This window comes from Cicer arietinum, chromosome 6, assembly GCF_000331145.2.
Source record: "Cicer arietinum cultivar CDC Frontier isolate Library 1 chromosome 6, Cicar.CDCFrontier_v2.0, whole genome shotgun sequence".
Classification (NCBI taxonomy): domain Eukaryota; kingdom Viridiplantae; phylum Streptophyta; class Magnoliopsida; order Fabales; family Fabaceae; genus Cicer; species Cicer arietinum.
This window is the reverse complement of record NC_021165.2, coordinates 16,788,948-16,811,514: the sequence shown is the minus strand read 5'-3', so window position 1 is coordinate 16,811,514 and position 22,567 is coordinate 16,788,948. Positions and strand designations below refer to the sequence as shown.

Below are 22,567 nucleotides of genomic sequence, written 5' to 3'. Positions count from 1 at the left end.
GTACACATGCCATAAAAAGTTGAAAATTGTTGGTATTTTGCACAGAACATTATTCATAGAAGTTTTAATTCTAAACTTTTTTGGGTGCAGTTTTAATTCTAAACTTTTTTTTGGTGCAGTTTTAATTCTACACTTTATATTATTGTTGTTGTGGTTCTGGCCGAAGTAATAGAGAGGTTGAAATCCAACCAAATAAACTTCACAAAAAACAAAAATCAAAATAAACAGGAAAAAATCTTTTAAAACAAAACAAAATAGACAAATATTCTGTTGGTCCCAAAATAATGCTATTTTATTTTTTGCAAAGAAAAAATTAATAAAGTTTTTATTTAAATTATTTATATTTCAATGTAAAGAAATATTAATAAAGTTTTTATATAAAGCTTTTGATAATTTGTTTTACATAGGGTTTAATATTTAATTTAAAAAATGTGGAATGTTTATTTACACTCATAGATAAAAGAGAATTTGACAAACTTGCATTGCATTGCATAAAATATGGAGCAAGCTTGCACCAAAAAAAGATGGAGACAAACGTCACTATCAGCCGAAACCATTGACTCCTTCATTTCAAATTCAGACCTAAATAAAAGAAGACAAGTCAAGTAAGGCACATGCTCATTTTAATTTTGATTTTTTTTTTTTGTTTAAGTGAAAATAAAAATAAATAAAAATAAAACAAACGTGATATACTAACAACAATTTAATTATAAAGCAAAAGAAAGTTGTTATAGGAAGAAAAAAAAAGTCAGATATATGGGTTTTATTGAATGGGAAGTCAACTATATATGGGTTTCTAGTTTCTACCACATAGATTACTTATTTTACCGAACCACAATTTTGAAACGGGCCATTTATAAAAAATTAAAACAAAAGGGTCATTAGTGTATGTTAAATTAGCATCATTCCATGATCTAAAGTTCCAGACTAGATGATTCTGAGTTTTTGGTTTTCAAAATTTATCTTGGAGGCAAAACATGTTCGAAAGTCAATCAACCATTGCATATCAACGTCCGCTAGGGAAGGGCCTGCGTCAAAACAACCATATATATTATAGACAATTGAGATTGAAGTTTTTGTAAAAGGTGTAAACTGTAAAATTGAAAATATACACATCTCCCCCATCTCTCTCTCATTTCTTTGTTTTTGGCCTCTTCAATCTGCCTGTATCTTCTCGCACCGCCCTTTGCCTGCCCTTGGTTTTCTTTCTGCCCTCCAATTAATAAAACACACATACAATATTATACAAATGTTGCAGAAATTCAACATGCATTGCATAAAAAATGGAGCAGGTACATATATTTTACATGGTACAGTCACATAAAACACTTGGGAATTAGACCCAGTTAATGCCACCATAAACAAACCAGGCAAAAACAAGTATAACCCCTCAAATTTTTGGGGAAAGACAAGGCTGTTAGTAAATATTCCACATTAGTAAGGCTTACTGTAAAGCCCAAGCAAGGGTTTCTCCCTCTGTTCTACTCTTTTCCTTGCAGCCTCTCTTGCCTTGAGAGCTTCTTTTTCTTCTTCCGAGATAACCTTTGATCTTTCATTGGGTCTCTTTCTCTTACCAACAGAAAGAGATGAAGGGGCGGCTTTTGCATTTCTCATGGGATTCAAAGAAGCTCTAACAACTGGTCCAGGTAAAGGTCCATTATCATGTTTATTTACTTTGTTTTCAACTGATTTGGATTGTGAAGTTGTCATGCCCTTTTTTGCAGATGGTACATTACGCCCAGCATTTGATGCAAAGTGAGGTGAGGCATATGCTTCATCATGGGTCACCCACTTGCCTGTTGAAATTTCATTAAGTAAATATGCTATCAACTCAATAATATTAGTACTATATATACATGTAAATGAGAAGTATAACACTCATACCGATGGCATCGGAATAGTAAAATCCTGACTTTTGATCATAGCAAAATCCATTTGTTTTATGGTAGTAATAGCCTGAACTGCTGTCAAACTCCCATTCTGCCAAATCATGAAGCAAAAATCAACATCAGGATGAAAAACCAATACAGACGTAATGAAATACACTAACACATCTTTTTGAGTTCTGGGCTTGTGTCCATGAACCAAAGTATGAAGCTACATGGGTATACCACATTAAACTGCCCAGAAAAGATCATGCAGATAGTTAGATAACAAGTAAAAGCTGCCCAAGTTTCTCAAAAACACCAGAGTGCCACTCTTTAAAGGGTGGTAATTTGGTTGGGATAATAGTAATTATGTCCAACATACTCGAACTCCTAAGTCTACCACAAAGTTATTACTAGTCACAACCTATGAAGCAAGGACACGATACAGTGATGCGGTACATGTCAAGTACGATTCGGCCCCCATTTTCATGTATCCATGCTTCAGAGGTCACAACAATTTCCAATCCTTAATACATAGTTTTCCATAACTCACATATATAATTCTGTGTTAACTGCAGCTTGCAAGGTAAACAATTTCAAAGTTGTAGCTCATTTGGAACATCCACTTATAGAAGGCAACCCCTGGGCCCCCACTTTATCAATCCTAACACCTTCCGTAATGAATGCAATGATTCCTAGTCACCTTAGTAAAGAAGTGTGGCATAAGAATTTTGAAGATCTGCTTGGAAAGACCGCATAATATTCAATTAAAGAAAGACCATATAATGTTGAGTAGTTTCCAGAAATTGGGCTCTCCTAATTGAGTTGTCACTAAAATTCTTTTTTCTTTGTAATTTGTATAAGGCACCAATTCATTCCTCAAAGTATCAGCCTATTAGATCTAAACATAGTTTGAATGTCAAAACATGTCCAAGACTATGCAAATTAACAGTTAATTAGAACTCTATCAAAATAAATGAATGAAAGAAAGTTCATACTTATTACTTACCACCTTGGGCATCCAATTCATGTGATTCCCTGGCTTCCTCAAATTTTGCCTTATCCTTTTGATAGCTCCGCTGTGCTCTCTGCAGTAGAATACAAAGTAATGGATATATCAAAAGTTATACATCTCATTTTTGTGTGTAAATCTAAAAATAACATAAAAAAACTATCAAGTATCTATGCAATGTTTATATTCTGCATTTGCCAAGAGTTTAACATCAACAAAAGTGGTAGCTTCCTGCTACTTCCAGTTCATTTCCCAATCTTTGAATGAATCAACATTTTAATTGAAGAATCCCTTTGGCAATCCAAGATCTTAGTCAAATATAAAATCATTCATGTGCATCATTTAATAGCTCATGCTTTTGAAATAGTTTGTTTATGACATCTGATCAAAGCACACCATGGATATAAATCCTCACAGGAATCATGGCAATTAGATTTCACTCATGTTGGCAATTTAGTTCTCTCACTAACTCAACAAATCCTACTAACAGATCAACTAAGACTGTATAGTATTTTAAGATACAATAATGATATGATATACTTTCTATACATTCTAACATTTTCCCTCAAGCTAAAATTTACAAAGCTTCAACATTTTTACAAATGAGTCTTTCAGAAAGAAAAATAGAGTACGGGCTACCAGAAAAATGATTGGGAAGGCAATCCATTGATGCTGAAGATGCCAAAGACATTAGCACTGTTGAAAAGAAAACTACAAAACATGAGTACTTCAGGTGGGATAGACAAGATTGGGTGTGCCCACAAACATTATATAGTAATATTGTGTTAATAGTAGACTTTGGATGTAAGCATGTAGGGCAAAAGAACCATGTCAAACTGTGTTGTTTTACTGATTACTAGTACATGTGTAGACGGGGATGTCACATTCCACCATCAAGTGTTACAAAAGCAATGGATCAAGGAATCACATGATGAATGATCTACACTGCACCATTGGCCCCTTGTGTAAAAAGTCAATCTGACGATGGAAGTTCAGTAGCATGTCAGAATGTTATGGCAGTAATTGCAGTACAAGGTAAGGTCGAAGTTCTTCTTGACATGGACATCAAACAATGATTTTCCACAGAATAATGGTGGAGAAATAAATTGAATATATCAAAGAAAGCTCTTGGATGACAAAGGCAGAGATTGTTGGGTTCCATATCTTAGTTTAGATATGAAAAGGATGTAATAGATAAGAAAGGCTATTATTCTACTAATATTGATCAACAACACATTCGATTTTTCTAATAAGTTTTTCAATAAAATTTGAGAGAAGGTGTATGGACATGGAAATAGAACTATGCACCTTTATCAGAAAAATTTAATGTTTAAACCGGAGTAGTCATTCGAATGAAGAAAAAAAAATAATTAAGGAGAAGGCAAGGTAGCAAGCATGAGTAACACAGAATAAGAAGAAAAGTCTTACAGCTTCGATTTGCTCAAGGGCATTGGCTGTTTCCTTGTGTTCTTTCTCTTTAGCTGCATTCTCTTTTCTCATAGTAGCCAGCCGCTTGGTAACATTGTCCTTGTGTCGTTGACCAAGCTCATGATTTCTGATGCTGGATGGATTGTTTGATATATAAATTTTGCAGAAATCACACCATTTGTTTCCCTGGCTGACCCAATACTGAAAAACAAAGAAAATAGTTAATGAAGACCCAATGCATCCAAACTATCATGCACATGTCATCAATGTAGCACCGACATTTCAAAATGAAGGCATGCTAGATGTCCAAGACGTGTAAGTCTATGTTTGGTTCCACGTTTAGAGTAGTCAGAATTGATTTTGAAGGTGTAAAATTAATTTCGACATGTTTGATCGTTTCTCAAGTAGAATTGATTTTGCCTCCGTAATAGATTCTAACTAAAAACTAGGATTTGTTGCTTTTGAGCCTAAACATGATTTATACACTAAAATTTATTGGTTAACTCACTAAGTAAATATATACAAACATAATACACTTTACATTCAACTCACTTTTAAGTAAAATTAATTTTTGTCACCACATAATCAAACATACACTAAGTATTGAACAACCACACAACACAAAAACATGTGTTTACATTCAATCACTTTTATTTTCTCAAAACTGTACTTATGTGTCAGTGTTGTGTTTGTGACAGTGCTTTATAGCTATAACAAACAGAATGAATCTAAACTATCAACCACAAGTCAAAACGTTTAACATTAACTTGGATATTAGGTATTAAAATTGATATATCATGATAGAGCTACCTTTAAAAAAAACTATATTTTTTTTCAATTATGAAGGGAGCAGAACGTAAAAGAAAAGGAAGTGTGATAATTTCTTTAGAGGAATAGGAAAAGTGAATAAAATAATGCAATAATAATGGAAATCATGAGAAAAAATTGGGGTGATCAAACCTCAGTCATGGTAGGAAATTAGGGTTGGAAGGAAGAACGAAGGAAGCTAAGCCTGAAAGATAATTCCGTCAAATGAACCAAACTCTCTTCGATTTTCAAAACCCTTATACCCAAAAGAAAACCGGAATCAGACCAAGCTCCGTCACTTCTTTCTTCGTGTTTTTTTTTCCGGGAGGATCAATAGAGAACTTTTTTTTTTCTTCACTAAGTTCAGAAACATAGAGGCCGGCGTTTTTCACTGGCCTGTTTTTTCCATCTAAAGTTGGGCTTTAATATCATGAGAAATGTAACGTGCAACCCCCTATTTTACCTCCCACCCCCCAATCATAAGGAAAAGACCATATTATTTTTAGATTATCTATAAAAATTTTACTTTTTTTTTTTTACTCTTTTCTTCGAAACTTTGAAATATTTGAACCTGACCCTACCAAAACTTCGAAACTTTAAAACTTCCAAAATTAAAAAGCAAGACAACATTCGAAACAGTTTTTTATCAAATTTTCGAAAGTTTCTATGATGATGAAACTTTCGAAGTACATTTTTTCCAGAAATAATGAAAATTTAGAAACTTTCGTTCAACGTGAAAATTTCGAAATACAAAACTTTCGAACAAAATGGAAGTTTCGAAAAATCAAGTTTTGAAAGTTTGGCATGCATAGAAAGTTTGACATGCATGGAAAGTTTCGAAGGTGTTTCCAAAGTTTCGTATTCAATGAAACTTCTGAAACATGTTTCAAAAGTTTGATAATATTGAAAGTTTCGAAATGCTTTTGTTGTTTTTTTGAAGTATTTCTCCATTTTATTTTAATATTGATATATTGATATATAGCGGTGCCTAGAATGAGAGGTGCGTTTGGCTAAATTATTCTCAACTTGATTGGTGATAGAGGTGATGGTGCAGGGAGAATTCCACCAACAGCATCAAACAGACGACACAACGAAGCAAATCGTCCAATTAGGCAGCATTGTCGAAGACAAGAGGTCTAGGATGATGACGTTGAGCCTACTGAGCATGCACAGATGGATGAAGATATCCCTGAGCCTCCACAGATGGAGCAGGGGGCTGAGGAACAGTATGATGCACATGCTGCCGATACTGATGATATTCATGATGCTTCTGCACATGCAGATGATGCTGATGATGCTGATGATATTGATGAGCAAAATCAGCAGACCGGATTTCCCGGAGGACCGACGGTGACACGTGTGTTGACACAATATAAGCATCACGTGGCTCGGAGGCTATGGGAAGGAGAGGTATATGTTAATTAATTTTTAATTATTTGTTTATTTATGTTTAAGTTTATTTAATTAATTGTATATTTATATATATGTTTAATTATATTTATATTTAAGTTTATTTAATTTAAATTAAGCGTTTATATTAAGTGTTTATTTAAATTAAATGTTTATATTTATATTAAATGTTTATTTAAATTTATTTAATTAATTGTTTATTTAAGTTTATTTAATTAATTAATTGTTCTATATTAAATGTTTGCCGAAGTTCTTGTATCAGATCCTGTAGAGCATTGAATTCGAGAATCTGGGCTACCTCAATATGACTGATGTTGGTTTGATATCCGCAATTGTTGAAAGATGACACAGAGTGACCAGCTCACTTCATTTGCCATTTGGAGAAATGACTATCACTTTAGACGACGTCGCGACTCTCTTTCACATCTCACCCCATGGTAAAAAAATTTATGCACATGTGAATATGAACACTTATAATGCTCCAAGAGCTGCACATGAGTACTTAGGTGCAACATGAGAGGAAGCATGTGCTGAAATTAAATAGGCTAAATTACATCTGTGGTCCCTTAACTTAATTTCAGGTAACGTTTTAGTACTTTTTTTTTTCCCGATTTAGTCCTTTATTCCTAACAATATCAAATAAAGTATGAAAATATGAGTTTATTTGAAGATTTACGTTACGAATTTGATGAAATTTGTATTATATTGAAGAATATAATTAATTTTATGAGTTTTGATTGAAACTTTTTTTGAATTTTTGTATAAAAAAGGATAACATTGTTGAAATTTTAAAACATAAAATATCAAATTGTCACTTAAAATTAAAATAAAGGACCAAGTCAGGAAAAAAAAAGATAAAGGACTAAAACGTTACCTGAAATTAAGTTAAGGGACCACAGATGTAATTTAGCCGATTAATTATAATAAATGTGTCCAATATAGATTGCAATAGTTGCGTGATTTATATAGTCGTCTCATTTAAACTAACCAGTTTGAGTGTGCGGCTAGAACGTATTTGTTGCATTTAGTTGGTTGCACTATTTTCACCGATAAAACACATACGCGTGTTGAGGCGAATACATTACTTTTTTTTTATTGATTTACGTCGTTGTCGGGACTATGCGTAGGCTTCCACGACATTGGTTTTCCTTTATGACAATCTAGGAGATGGAGCTGTCCACGACACTTGACATTGGGAAGATTGAATGATACATATTTGGTTTTCTGAAAAGAAAATTGAATGATACATATTTGGTTCTTCAACATCATATTCACAACATCCCAACTTTTACACAAATCACCAAAACTAGTTTGCAGCATGTTTTTCGATCTCCAATTAGCAGACTCAACTCTACAAATAAATTAAATAATACAAATTAAAACAAATCACATAAACTAGTAAATCATATTTTCTAAAACAAAACAAATCATAACACAAATTTAAAAATACATGTTAGATGTTGTGTTTCCCAAATGCATCACTTTATTGGTCCAAACATTGATAAATCTTTCTTTGTAAGGTGTTAACCATGAATCTTTCACATAATCAACAAAAAGAATAATATCGGCACACACTAGTTCAAAATGTTGCAAGTAATGATCATATTCCTCCACACTAGTTGAATATACAAAAATTTTCCATAAATCCATTACTTCTTCTTGTCTATCATTTTTCGCATATTGTTTGCATCTTGCCCCAACATTTTTTCAATATGAAAACGACATATCAAATGTATTGAAGTAGGAAACACAACACTAATCGCATTCATCATGACAAGATCTCTATCAGTCACAATAACTTTAGAAATTAAAGTCTCAGATTTGAACAGATTTCGTACCTTTTCAAATGCTCAGATGAAGTTATTTTGTCGCTCATGTTCCAAATAAGCAAACTCAACCGAAAATGTCAAACTAGTAGATGTGACATCGACAATTTCAAGTAGTGGTAACCGATGTCTATTTGTTTTGTATGCGTTATCACATATCAAAACAAAATGAAACGTGTTTAACAACTTTATACAATCATTATGCGTCTAAAATATACCTCTCACAACATCTGAATTCTCCCGTCTTCTTGTCCAATACACGTAATTTTCTTGTTGTATTAACTTCAACAAATGTTGCATTTATGTGTACGAACCTCTCAATGATGATCGATAAGTACCCCTTGCTTTATATATTTGACTTGGATTTGTGAGATTAGCTTTATTTCTCTCTTTCAAAGCATTTAAAATGAATCTGGGTGCAAGCTTATACTTTGTCATGTCATTGACAAATTTCCTCTCTTCTTCATTTAAACACCCCAAATAATAATGATCGGTTACAGTATCAAGTAGGTCATGATTGTGTGTTCCACAACGAACACTAATTTTCCATCCTTCACTGACACTTAACCGATATGCATCTGAGAGTAAACGGACAATTTTCCTTATGAGAACAAGTTACTATTGATTTTGATTTTGATTTTGATTTATATCTCCCACCTCTTTCGCATCCCAAAATCAATTTGTCTTTTCTTCCCCTCTTTTCGATTGCTTTATCTGATCGAATGGTAATAATTAAAATTTCATTTTGCCTTCCAATGGTTTTTGTCCATTCAAATACAGCTTTTCGTGAAGGAAATACCTAAAAAATATGTTTCAAATAAAGCATCAAATATATCGTTATAATAAAAAATTTATTGGTGATGGATTATCAGTAATAATAATACCTGATCGGTGATAAATTTTTCTGTAGAATCTCTACTCTTTCGAATATTAAGAATTTTTTTATAACTTTCGAAAGTGGGGTGAGAAAAAAGAGTGTTTTTTTTTTTTTAATAATTTTATATAACATAAAAAATGGTACAATGGTCATTAGAAAAAATTGGGGGTGGGAGGTAAAATAGGGGGGAGGGTGCACAGTACATTTCTCTAATATTAGACTAGCCATTAGGAGTGTGCATGGTTGATTTTTTTTTTTTTTTTAAATCAAACCATATTCATTTTAAAACTAATATATTGATTTAGATTTATAACCAAATCAATTATTTGGTTTAAAAGTGATTATAAAACCAATTGTAAAATTGGTTATGATTAAATAACTGGTTTCAAAAAATTCAATTTTAAAATCGATTTTTGATAAAAAAAAAATCGGTTAAAATTTGATTATTTTTTAAAAAATCATTTATTCATAGTTTAAAAATTGGTTATTTTAAAAAATTGATTTTTCGATAAATTTTTTAAAAAAATTTCTCACCAAATTTTTTGAGAAAAAATTTGATTTAAAATTTTTCTGAGAAAAAAATTTTTATTTTTTTTCTGATAATTTTTTGAAAAAATAAATTTCAAATTTTTTTCATTAAACAAAATCTCAAAATTAACAAAATATTAATAGTAGATAAAAACTAAATTCAAATATAAAACATAAGTGGGTATCTAACCGGTTTATAAATAAACCGAATTATAACCATATGATTTTAACCGGATATTTAAAATGAATTTAGAACCAGTTTTAAATTTGGACTTCATAACCGAATTTTTTGTACAACTCTACTAGCCGCCCAGGCCCAGTCTAAGGTGTTACCCAAGTTTAAAAGAAAATTTCTTCTTTCTTGTCTTTTTTAAAAGACTTCAAAATTATTTTCTTTTGGGTATTTCTTTTTTGACCTTAATCTTCTTAAATACATAAAAATGAGTTTTTAAATTGATTAATTTGGACGTGTATAACATACCTCTGAATTAGTCGACTTGTAGAAAATTGAGATATTTTTGAGAAATTTTGGGGTGAAATTTTTTTCATTTTCTTTTGTTAAATTTGTCTCTATCCAAGTTAATCAATTCAAATAGATTTAGTTTTTTAAATTGACCGATTAATTTTTTAAAATAAATAATCATGAACTTTATACATTTAGATTGGTTAATTTGTACGGTATTGAAATTGGTCAATTCATACATGTGTTTTATGGAATCTCGACAAGAAATTTTAATTTTTTTTATTAAATTTGTACATTTGAATTGACGAATTTAGACATTATCTATATTAACCATTATGTATAATGACATAACACTCTTTAATGATAAAATCGAAAAAGAAATATTCCAATGATAAGTAAGTGAAACTACATCACTTTCATTTTTAAATTTAAAGTAGCAAAAATTGCTTGCTCACAAGAACCAACTCAAAATAAATAGTGAAAAGTAAAGAAAAAAAAGGAGAAAAAACGTCACACAACATTTATAGTAAAAAGTTGGTTCTAATATTCAAGAAATTGATTTTATTTTAGACTTTGTATAATGATTAAAATTAAACAATAAATCTTAATTTAATTTTAATAAATATTAACCAATTAATAAATATATATAATCAACTTAATTTATATTTAATAAGTTTCTAATTATATATAATATATTTCGTACACCAGTAACGACTATTTCTTTTGTTAAATTTAAATTAATATATTTTTGTGACTTTTATAATATTTACACATATTGTAGTCTTATCTATTCTTAAATATTTAAATCACAAGTCAATTTTATTTTCTTTTTTAAAATAAAAAAAATAGATTTGTTCTTCAATTATTTGTCTCTAATTATCTCTTTTATTTACTAATTTATCTTCTTTTTATATTATTTTTTATTGATTTTTTCTCTCCTTTTACACTTATTTTTCTTGAAGGAGAGGAACTAACCAGAATCATATCCCAGAATGTTGGCTATGCTTAATCAAGTAAGCTACACTCATTGATTAAAAAATATATAGTTCTATTATTAATAATAATAATTTGGCATATAAGAAAATAATGAGTTTATTAATTAACATGGATAAAGCAAATTGCAGATAGACGGTCCCACAAAAATGGCACCATTGTTTTGTAGGCAAAATTAAATTATTTTTTAAAATAAAAGTGATATGGGTTGGAAGTTGGAGTAGTGGTCGCTCAACTGGCAGTGACCGGCTACCGCCACCACCACCACCTCCAGAAACAGAAAAAGACAAGACAGAAGGGATGCCACACTCTCCCGCTTTTCTTTCATAGATCCTGATCCCTCACTTTCTCTCCCTCATAATCACATCACAACGCAACCACACAACACAACAAAAGTTAAATCACCATTTACCATCGTGTATATCGGAAAACAAAAACCCTAATTCCAATCGAATTGGGATAAAATCTAACAAATTAGGGTTTTGTTTCATCGGAATGGATCAATGGTTCCTTGTAATGCTCTCAAACCTCCTCCACCTCCACAACTCCCTCGACCCAACCACCGACACCCTCTCTTCCACTACCACCGCCTCCGCCTCCTCCACATCCCTCCTCAACTCCTCCTCCATCGCCCCACTCCTCCTCTTCACCATGGCCTCCGTCCTCTCCTACGTCGCATCAACACGCACTCCACCCTCACCCTCCACCCACCGCCGCAAAAAACGCCGTAACCCCAACGCTTCCGACTACTCCGTCTCTGCCTTCCGAGCACTCTCAACAGAACACATTTGGTCCCTCGAAGCTCCCCTCCGTGACGCTCAATGGCGTTCCCTCTACGGGCTTTCCTATCCCGTCTTCACCACCGTCGTCGACAAACTCAAACCCCACATCGCCGTCTCCAACCTCTCCCTCCCTTCCGATTACGCCGTCGCTATGGTCCTCTCTCGTCTCGCTCACGGTCTCTCCGCTAAAACCGTCGCTTCTCGTTACTCCCTTGAACCTTACCTTGTTTCTAAAATCACCAACATGGTCACGCGCCTCCTCGCCACTAAATTGTACCCTGAATTCATCAAAATCCCCGTCGGCCGCCGCCGTTTAATAGAAACCACTCAATCCTTCGAAGAACTCACCTCACTCCCCAACATGTGTGGCGCCATTGATGCTAGCCCTGTTAAGCTCCGTTCTGCTCCCAGTTCAAACCCTGCCACATATATTTCCCGTTACGGTTACCCTTCCGTTCTTCTTCAGGTAGTTTCCGATCACAAGAAGATTTTTTGGGATGTTTGTGTTAAAGCACCTGGTGGAACTGACGATGCTACCCATTTTAGGGATAGTCTTCTTTACCAGCGTCTTACTTCAGGGGATGTTGTTTGGGACAAAGTTATCAATGTTCGTGGTCACCATGTTCGTCCTTATGTTGTTGGTGATTGGTGTTACCCTTTGTTGCCGTACTTGCTTACGCCTTTTTCGCCGAGTGGGATGGGTACTCCTGCCCAGAACCTGTTTGATGGAATGCTTATGAAGGGAAGGTCTGTGGTTGTCGACGCTGTTGCTTTGCTTAAGGGAAGGTGGAAAATTCTTCAGGATTTGAATGTGGGTCTTCATCATGTTCCTCAAACCATTGTTGCTTGTTGTGTTTTGCACAATTTGTGTCAAATTGCTAGGGAACCTGAGCCTGAGCTGTGGAAGGAGCCTGATGAGAGTGGACCTCAACCTAGGGTGCTTGATAGTGAGAAGTCTTTGCATTTCTGTGGGGAAAGCTTGAGGCAAGTTCTTGCTGATGATTTGCACCAAAAGCTTTCCACAAGATAATTACTTTGCTTTACTTTGCTGCCATGTTGATGGTGAATCACCTCATGATGTAGGATGCTTATTGTGTAGATTGCTTTTAACTCGTGTAGGTTACTTTGTTTTTCTTTTTATAAAGAAGAATGTTTTTGTTCTTGTAGGATGCTTATTGTGTACTTTTATGTTGAATGATTTTAGTAACCAGATGTAGGACTAGATTACAGAATTTGTGGATGTGTTCAACTGTAATGGCTCCTCGTCTTGTGGACTAGGAGAACTAGTATACTAACATTAGATTTCAATGACATGTTTCGGACAAGTTTAACTTCACTATAATGGCATAGCTTCATCATTTTGCCATTCGGGTTCCTTTTACATCCTTTTTCCCTGGTCAAGATTAATCATTGTACAAAACTATCATACAGAAATTAGTTCCTACTCATGTTTTTATAGTTAGTTTGCTTTTAAATCTCTGATAAAATTGATAGCAGCATTACAACTCAGTAGATGGTTGCTTGAATGTCAAACTGTTCTAATGTATTGTTAACAAGATTTTAGCTTCGTTTTCGCTGCACATACAGCTCGAGTAGACCACAATATATCCAAGTTACTGGCGTTTGGTTGTGATGAGAAGTTCTTTGTACATGTATTTCTTCTAATTATATTTCTATATATTTTTTTTATGAATACGTTACTATATTATTAATCATGGATATCTGGCATTGCATTGCAACTAGTGGATCAGATACGACGAATCTTATAAAAATATAATATACTAGGACAGAAAGCTCATCAGATAGGGTAGGGGTGACTAATGCAACGTTTTCCGAAAGTCAATTCAGCTAACAGAAATGCAAAAGGTGGCGAGATCAGAAAGAAATATTCTCGGGGTTAAAAGAATATATAAAAATGGGATCTTATATTTGGAATCGCATGCAATTATTTCCTTTTTAAGCTACGCCTTTTGTGTTTATCCTTTTTTAAGCCTAATTATCTTTGAACTTTTATCGTATAACAATTTTTTTTTCAAAGTTCCTCAGCATTTTTAACCCAACAGTTCCTTTGTAACCAAGAAGAAACAACTATAGATTGTCAACATGCATCAACCTAGTGGAAGGACACTGAACAAGAGGCTAAAGAAATGACCAAACACAAACAGTTACTACAACCGATCCAAAAGAATTGTCGTGTTAACATAAAAAATATTCAAAATGAGTGGGGTTTTGTTTTTTAAATGCGACATTAATTGCTTACAGAAAATTTGACATTAATATTTCTTTTCAATTTTACCCCTAAATTAATATTGTATTATATTCTTTTATATATATATATATATATGACGATTGTTAATAACTAATAGTACCGTTGTCCATATATATAAAACCGTGTTGATCAAATTCCAAGAATTTAAAATATTTTTATAATAATTTTTATTATAGATTGCAGAAAAATATATATAGTACATAATTATGAAAATATTAAATAAAGAAATAATTAATACAGTTAAAAAATTGAAAAAAGTCTTTTAAAAAAGAGTAAATTAAAAATCTTAAAGAGAATTATATATAGAGACAGAAAATAGTAACATAAGGATAATTTTGTAAGGATTTCAACATTCATTCACTGATTTTATAACCTACAACGAAACTTGTTATAGAATGGAGGGAGATCTAATTAGACAAAAGAGCTAATCATAATGAACACCGGTGCAACAATTTATACTTCTTTCCACACAATCAAGCAGATTTTGAGAAAAAAGTAATGGGTTCAAAGAATGTTAAATTAGCACACACATCCAATAATACACAAATACAGTAAAAACAAGAACATAAATAATATGACTTGCAAATGTAAAGTGTATACAAAGGCATTCATTAAGATAAGTGACAGTAAATTATTACCACCCATCAAGACAGCTAATTCTAAACCTACCATTCTTATCTTAACAATTCTTAAAGCACAGTTCTATAAGACTATTTTACAATTTGGGCGCCTTCAAAAGAATCATTTTGCATTTCATTAAGAAACTGTACTTCAATAAGTTATGCTTGCAATTGAATAGCTTCAGATTTCAGATGCCAAGGAGAGAATCATCAGTTGCAGCACAATAGACATAAATTCAAATTATGATTGTGCCATGAATAGGAGAGAAAATTTTCAGCATATCCACAAGGTTTTGCTTTGCATCATAGCTGAACTTTTGTAAGGCTTCGGCTAGATACACCGTGCAATAATTTGGCGAACCCGAGAAAGCTTAACTTTCCATCGGTGTGACGTATCCAGTCATGAAGAACCACATGAACAGGGATAGAAGGACCAAGTCCAAGTTCCTAAAAAACATTTTCAAGAAAAATATAATGGTGATTAGCCATGTTATTTTGAAGTTTCTTATGATTGTAAATGTGGAATTATTTAATACAATAACATTGACCGAAGTGCTTTTAACTTACCGAAGCAAGTTCTTCAATGACAATAGCCCTGTTTCCGTCTTTTTCAAAAAGTTCATATGCACAGCGAGCATGTTGTTCCCAACGATCAAGAGCTTCGAGTTGATGTACACTTAATGCAGCAGCACAAAATTCTTCAAAATCCATCCTTCTATACTGTAATGAACTAAGCTGCAATAAAAGGGAAATAGTAAGAACATGTGAGACAGCAACCAGTCAAACTAACGGAATCTACGTAAAAGAACACGGTTTTATTACCGAGGAAAGAAAATCAGTGATTCGAGACTCTTTCATGGCATCTGTTGCATATTTCTTCAAGGCCTGCCCAGAAAATGTAATGAATGAGAAAAACTTACAGAAAATGACAAAACAATAAATTTCTTACAAGTTGATACGACAATCAACCTTGTTAACGTTCTCCAACGATATGCTGCCATTTTTGCTTGGTTCCAACAGTGCAAATTGTTCCCTCAGATAATAGAGTTCATCAGCAGTTAATGTCTTTGATAAGGCCTGCCAAAGAGATGAGAAATAGAATGAAGTTGAAATATTTCATTCTAGCAAGGAAACTAAGCGAAGCGAGAAAATTGGTTCAACTTTTCTTTTAGCAATAAAATACCCACCCTTAAGGCAGCCTTACGCAAGGATGACGATTTCATATAATTCTTCATGAGCTTGAATATTAAAATATCAAGTGGAACTTTTACATCATTGTAATTACGTATCCAAGGATGACCTGCAAAGCACAAGATTATCGCTCGAATCTCAAGAAATGTTCTGTTAGAATCTCATTGATATTAGAGGTCACAGAAAAACTCACTCAAAGCCTGAGCAGCAGATATTCGCTTCCGCGGGTCCTTATTCAGTAGGCGTTTGACAAAATCTTTTGCTTCTGAAGATAAGGATGGCCAGGGAGCTTCGTCAAAACCTGGATCAGCTTTCAAAACTGCCCTAAAAATACCCGACTCCGTTCGAGCCCAAAATGGGCGACTACCACATAATAGAATATATGCTATCACACCTATACTCCACACATCAGCCTCTGTGCTGTAAGATCTATGAAGAACTTCAGGAGCGACATAGTATGCACTTCCAACAATGTCATTAAGCCTTTCATCTGTATGACATGATAAAAAAAAAAAATAAGAAATTTGCCGAACTCTTGTGAGAAAAAAGATAATAATACCAAAAGAAAGGACTAGTGAAGAAAAACCTGGTCTAACAAAATCCGATAACCCAAAATCTATAGCTTTTAACTCAGAACTTTCATCCTTTGAAGAGTACAAAAAATTCTGGATGAGAAAATGCAAGGGGGTTAGACAATAGGCAATCATTTTGAAATTGAAATCCATATTCAATAATTCAATTTAAACTAGAATGTATAATTATTCATATAATGATGCAGAGACAGAGACTTATAGTTTAAGGTGAAAACTATAGAAGACTCAGAAGCATCAATGATTATGAAAGATATATGAAGGAATTTACTAACCTCAGGCTTAAGATCTCGGTGTACCACACCCTGAAGATGACAAAATGCAACGACATTTAGTATTTGTACCATGACAGCCTTTGCATCATCTTCTGAGTATTTCCCTCCTCTGAAGAAGAAATAAATCATTTAGCTAGTAAGTCCAAAGGTGCAATTATAAAATTAAATTTCATTTTTGAAATAAACGGTAGGGCCTGTTTAATGAATTACCTTGATAGTATCATATCTAATAGCTCCCCCCCTTCACATAACCTGAAAAGCCAATAGGACCCAGTTAATTATCAAAACACTATACAAAACAAAATAATCAAAAAAGCAATAAGCATTCAAATCGACAAAATAATGTTAAACCTAATAAATCCTTGGTGTACCTACATATGGGAATTCACTTACTATAGAAACAAGTCTTGAGCTTAATCCCTTCAACAACTTTATTGTTAAATATTAATTTAACAAATTCAATAGCTGAATCATTAACTAGACGCATCAATTTTAGATATGGAATGTAATCTATACTCGATATTTGATAGTACTTAGAGTATATTACATATCGAGAAAAGTTTTATGCTGAAGTATCAACAATTTCTTAAATTGCATGAAAGTGTATAATAGATCTACTTAATAAGAATGTTCGATCCACTGGCTGGATTGATGAAATTAAATGATCATACGAAGTTATTAAACAAAGAAAGTTTAAAAAGTTAGAGGAAGTGGATATAAAGTGTGCCTGTATGTATAGATACATACATTTCTTAACTAAGCTATACAAAGCACAACCAAAATCAAAGTTGAACAGGAATCAAATACCCCAAAACTTACTCCATTACAATGTAGACATTCTCTTGGTCTTCAAAAGCATCATAGAATTGTACCAAATTGCTGTGCCCGTTCAGAGCTCGCAATATTTTCACCTCCCTTCTTACATCTTCAATCGCGATTGCTGTTGTCATCTGGCAACAAAACATGTAAAGATGAATATGTAATTTATACATGATTCCCTTTACAAGGAAACAAAAATAAAACGACACATGGGTGCCAAAAGTCCAAAATTTGTACATAATAAAGAACAATATCATCCAAATTCCAAGGCAAATCCAATTGGTATAGTATTTATTCCTCAAGTTTACTACTCCAAGAAGTTTGATCAACAGTAAGCTAACTATTAGATCAGGCTTCCAATAAGAGTACTAAGAGAGGCTGATCTACTCTATTTTCACCAAAGACACATAAACTAACACTCCATTGGAAGTCCTAGAAAAACATTTCCAAACTATTTTCTAAACAAATAACCCTCAATAGCAAATCCTTTAATACAAATGACCAAAACAACCTAAAACGTTAAAGTTTATCAAGCAAATAGAAGAATCACCCAAATTAGAAGGAGTTCTAAGCCTATAACAATATTATCAGGTATACCACAAAGGTGTAAGGCAGTGGTATGAGTTGTGACACTGAAGGGGTATTGAGAAAGAGGTATTAACAAATTAACTAGTAACATTTGCCCATCAAAAAACAAAAAAATGAAATTGAAGTTTGTGATTAACCTTTGCTTTAGGGATAACTTTTACAGCCACTTGTTGACCCTTAAACTCACCCTTCTTGAACTTAGCAGAACAAGTATACCCAAAATGTCCCCTACCCACTTCTTCTCCAACCTCAAGCCTACTAGTAAAATCCTTCGAGAATCCAAATCTCTTGTCCAAATCTCCGGCACCTTCCTCCGCCTCCTCCGGTATCGCCGCAGCTTCTTTCTTCCCCTGCCTCCGAGCCAAAACAGCCCTTATATGCTTCGCCGGAGAAGGCGGAGGAAAAGGTCGCCGGAAAAACCTCTTAGGCGTCGAGCTCGCACTCCGACTCCCTCCACTCGACGGAGTCGACGACGGAGACTTCTTCATAAAACGAGCTGGACTTGGACTGTAGAACGGGAAGAACGGAGACTTCTTTCCGGCGATGACGTCATCTTTCCGGCGGTGATTTTCAGCGTCGGGAGTGAGTGGGGTCTTCGGAGTTTGTGTAGGGTCACCTTCCGTTTCTCTTAAAGCATATGGGTTGGGTTTCTGTGGCTTGGAAGTGCAACCCCCCATTGTTGAACGATCACAGAAGCTGAAACTATTGAATCATTCGTTGTCGCATTGCAGGAACGGTTTTTCTGGGTCTTGTTATTTTCTGCTAAAGATTCGAACTTCGCAAAGAGTTTTAAAAGGTTTTTTGAGATATAGGTAGGAGGTGGATTTGTTTAGGTGTATATGAGAATATGAAGAAGTAGAGATGAATAAAACTCACGAGACACGTGTCATGCACGTGAGTATTGATTTTCGGGTGTTCATTGAATTTGAGATGTGAAGAGAAGAGATAAATGGTTCTGAAATTGAATAGGGAGTTCAATGACTTAACAAAGGGAGATAAACTATAATTATAATTATGATGATGATGGTGAAGAGAATAGTGAAGCATGGTGTGAAGATGGCAAAGGGGGATGGTATTGTAATTTTTATTTTTCTTTTTATTTTTATTTTTTTTGGTGAAAAGGGGATTGAGTATTGTATAGTTGCCACAGATTTGGCTACATATTGTTCCTTTTTTGGACAGATGGCAAACAATGCCGTACAAAGAGAAATACAACTATTTAATGGAAAGTAAAATTACGAGGAAAATAAAGGGTGATTGTCATGGTGAATATGAAGGGAAGAATACAAAAACTTAAAAACAAAACAAAGAAAGGGGCAGTTATCATTGAATAAATATGTGTGTAGTTTTTTCATTGAGTGGTTAAGAAATAAGATAGCGATGTATAAACAATTACATTAGATGGATATGCCATAGGACTTTCAATTATTTATTATTTTTTCTTCCCTACATTAGTCATCATCAACTTGAAGTAAGCAAACTTCAACTTAAGAGCATAACATATTCTCCACTTCATTAATCACTTCTTACAAATAGTTTTTGGCATGGCTCGTCCCTATTTTCTTGGCTAATATTAGGGTTCGTTATTTACAAGGTATGGTGTGTTTTTAGGTCTATAGGTAAGATCTCATAGTTTTGTTCTTTAGAAAATGAGTCTCAATTATTGAAGAATTTAAATATTGCTTATAAATTACTTTCGTTTCATTTTGTAAATAATGTGAAATTATTTTGGTATATTAAAATAATAACATTTAATTAAGGCTAAAGAAGATCTATAATTCATCGTGTAAAATATAGATTCGATTTTTATTTGGTGCATTAATGTTCTAATATCAAGCTATACTATTATACTATTGATATTTTGTCTCTTTTGGATATGTACATAAGATCAAACAGTTTTGTCCTAAGTAAAAGGTGTTTCGATAGATTAAAAAATATACATAAGTATTTTTATAAATTATCCTTAATATCGGTTTTAAATTAATATAAAATGATTTTGGTTTATCTGACAAATTAGATATCATGACAAACAAGAAATACATGAATGGATAGATTACAAGCGTTTGCAAATCAATCTGGATCATTTTTTAAACAAAAGTTATATAATCTAAAGATTAAAATAATATACACTTCAGTTCAATTTTAATTGCAATTATTGAAAAAATCTATTTCAATTCAAGATTTAAATAAAACTAATTTATTCTATTTATATCACATTAGCATTATAAAATAACAAGAATCACAATGATTTAATGTGATTTTACAAATCTCACCATAAAATCAAATATGCACGAAATAAATAAGTAATAAAAATCAATTCATAAAACATATTAATTTGGTTTTACGGGATTTTTTTATTAAATTTTATTACAACATATAAAGTATTAAAATTTATGAATGTAATTAGATTCAATATCACAAAAATAATAAATTTGATTTTTGTGGGATTTTTACTTGTTTTTGTTTAAACATTTTATTTAAATCAATTTAGACATAAACACCCTAAAATCGATCAAACATATTTGGAAACTTATTTAGTATTTTCTAATAAATCATACCATGGACAAAGTGCTAAAAGTTTGTTGAAAATTGCTAACACTAGGGAGAAGGAGAGAGAAGGCTAGAGTTCCAAATAAAATTAACAAAATTTATTAATAACAATTTGATACAAAGAAATATATCCTAAGATTATAACTCAATTTCTAAAACACAATTGCTAATATTATGATAAAAGCAACATGTTTGATTTTGATAAGGGACCGTTCGTTATTTCGAGATCAATTTTGTTCTAGCACTAACATGTGTAATAGAAATGCACTAAATATACCCACGTAGGAAATTATACCGGTGGTTTGTTACAAATTAAAAAAATTGGGTTTTTCATTCAATAATTGGAAGATTAATTATTTGGGATTAAAAAAAACAGAAGTTATTTGTTGTTTGTCGTTTATAATAAAAATAATTTTTTTTATAAAAACTTAAATTATCAAAAATGATTTTTATATAAAATATATTCAAAACAACTTGTCATTTAAAGTGGTATTACTATTACTTTGATCAGATTCTATTACATTTTAAAAATTATAACAAAAAATGAAAATTCTTAAAAATAATAATTATTAAAAAAAAACAGAAATTATAATTTTATTAAACTATAACAAATGTTACTATGAATAAGTTATTATATTTTATTTGAAGTTAGTGTTTAGTAATTTACTCAATTACTCTTATAAAATATAAAATTAAAATATAAAAAAATATAAATATAAAAACAATTAATAAAATATAATCAAAATATTAAAATGTAAATCTAATCAAATGATAAAAATAATTAATAAAATTTGATATTAAACTTAAAAAGAAAATATTAATAACTAATATAAAAAAAAATATTTAGGATTTTATCACAATGGTAGTTTTTTTTTATATAATTTAATAAATTAGTATTTAAAATTATAAAAATATAAAAATAAATTGAAATTGTATAATAAATATAAGATATCAGCGACTTATTTACTAATACTTCACACAATTCATTTATATATACGCGTTAGCTGATATGTGTGCTTAAATATCTGTCCAACACCAAATGCTCGTAATTAATCATATAAAACTTCTTTCTTAGCTTAAAATCTAAAAAGTCAAATGAAATATTTGATAAATTACGATTTTTTTTTTGACTCTCGTTGATAAATTGAGATGAAAATATGAACATATGCTAATCCACTTTTATACAGTTAACGTGTGGTATTTTCTACATTTAATATGTTTTAGGATTTTCTTTACAATGTTAGTTTTATTGCGATAAAATAAGAAAAAATGTATAAGTTTAAAATTTTATAAATTCAATTTATATATATTTATACGGACAGTAAATTATAATCATTTAACATTTAAAAATATTTAATTTTGATAAACACTTAAATAATAAATATAAATAGTTATAATGCATTGATAGTATAAAATATTCTGTATGTATCATAATATATAAAATAAACTAAAATTTTATTATAATATGTGTACAGTTTAAGATTTGTTCTTGTTTTAAACTCAGATACGGATCGGTACATGGAAGTTATAACTTGATTTGCGAGTCGATATGATTTGTATGTTCACATGCAATCAATTTAAGTTATCAAGTTAACAATGCACGTAAGTTTTTTTTAAGTATTTCCCTGACTAACATGACTTAGAGGTTCTCACCCATGTGCACGGGACCAT

At 32.0% G+C, this 22,567-nt stretch overlaps 3 protein-coding genes across 5 annotated transcripts; 1 reads left to right on the top strand and 2 right to left on the bottom strand.

Moving 5' to 3' along the window:
* Window positions 1-1,250: 1,250 nt before the first annotated feature.
* Window positions 1,251-5,517, bottom strand: LOC101493233 (zinc finger protein ZOP1). Of its 2 annotated transcripts, none has more exons than XM_004505137.4 (5): window positions 5,269-5,517; window positions 4,309-4,509; window positions 2,881-2,956; window positions 1,885-1,980; window positions 1,251-1,796 (listed from the first exon to the last, which is right to left on the bottom strand). In XM_004505137.4, the coding sequence occupies exons 1-5, from the start codon at window positions 5,275-5,277 to the stop codon at window positions 1,435-1,437; spliced, it is 744 nt and encodes a 247-aa protein (XP_004505194.1). In that variant the 5' UTR covers window positions 5,278-5,517; the 3' UTR covers window positions 1,251-1,434. The 2 variants fall into 2 exon arrangements, with proteins under 2 accessions (XP_004505194.1, XP_004505193.1); XM_004505136.4 differs by having other exon boundaries at window positions 2,878-2,956; window positions 5,269-5,516.
* Window positions 5,518-11,379: 5,862 nt separating this feature from the next.
* LOC101492903 (protein ALP1-like) lies at window positions 11,380-13,330 on the top strand. The gene has a single exon (XM_004505135.4). The coding sequence runs from the start codon at window positions 11,708-11,710 to the stop codon at window positions 13,022-13,024; it is 1,317 nt and encodes a 438-aa protein (XP_004505192.1). The 5' UTR covers window positions 11,380-11,707; the 3' UTR covers window positions 13,025-13,330.
* A 1,480-nt stretch (window positions 13,331-14,810) lies between these two features.
* LOC101492337 (CDPK-related kinase 5-like) lies at window positions 14,811-19,464 on the bottom strand. Of its 2 annotated transcripts, XM_004505134.4 has the most exons (11): window positions 18,484-19,454; window positions 17,759-17,889; window positions 17,150-17,191; window positions 16,940-17,048; window positions 16,661-16,739; window positions 16,268-16,564; window positions 16,071-16,183; window positions 15,853-15,960; window positions 15,706-15,768; window positions 15,451-15,618; window positions 14,811-15,330 (listed from the first exon to the last, which is right to left on the bottom strand). In XM_004505134.4, the coding sequence occupies exons 1-11, from the start codon at window positions 19,021-19,023 to the stop codon at window positions 15,187-15,189; spliced, it is 1,794 nt and encodes a 597-aa protein (XP_004505191.1). In that variant the 5' UTR covers window positions 19,024-19,454; the 3' UTR covers window positions 14,811-15,186. The 2 variants fall into 2 exon arrangements, with proteins under 2 accessions (XP_004505191.1, XP_004505190.1); XM_004505133.4 differs by having other exon boundaries at window positions 16,268-16,739; window positions 18,484-19,464.
* Window positions 19,465-22,567: the final 3,103 nt, after the last annotated feature.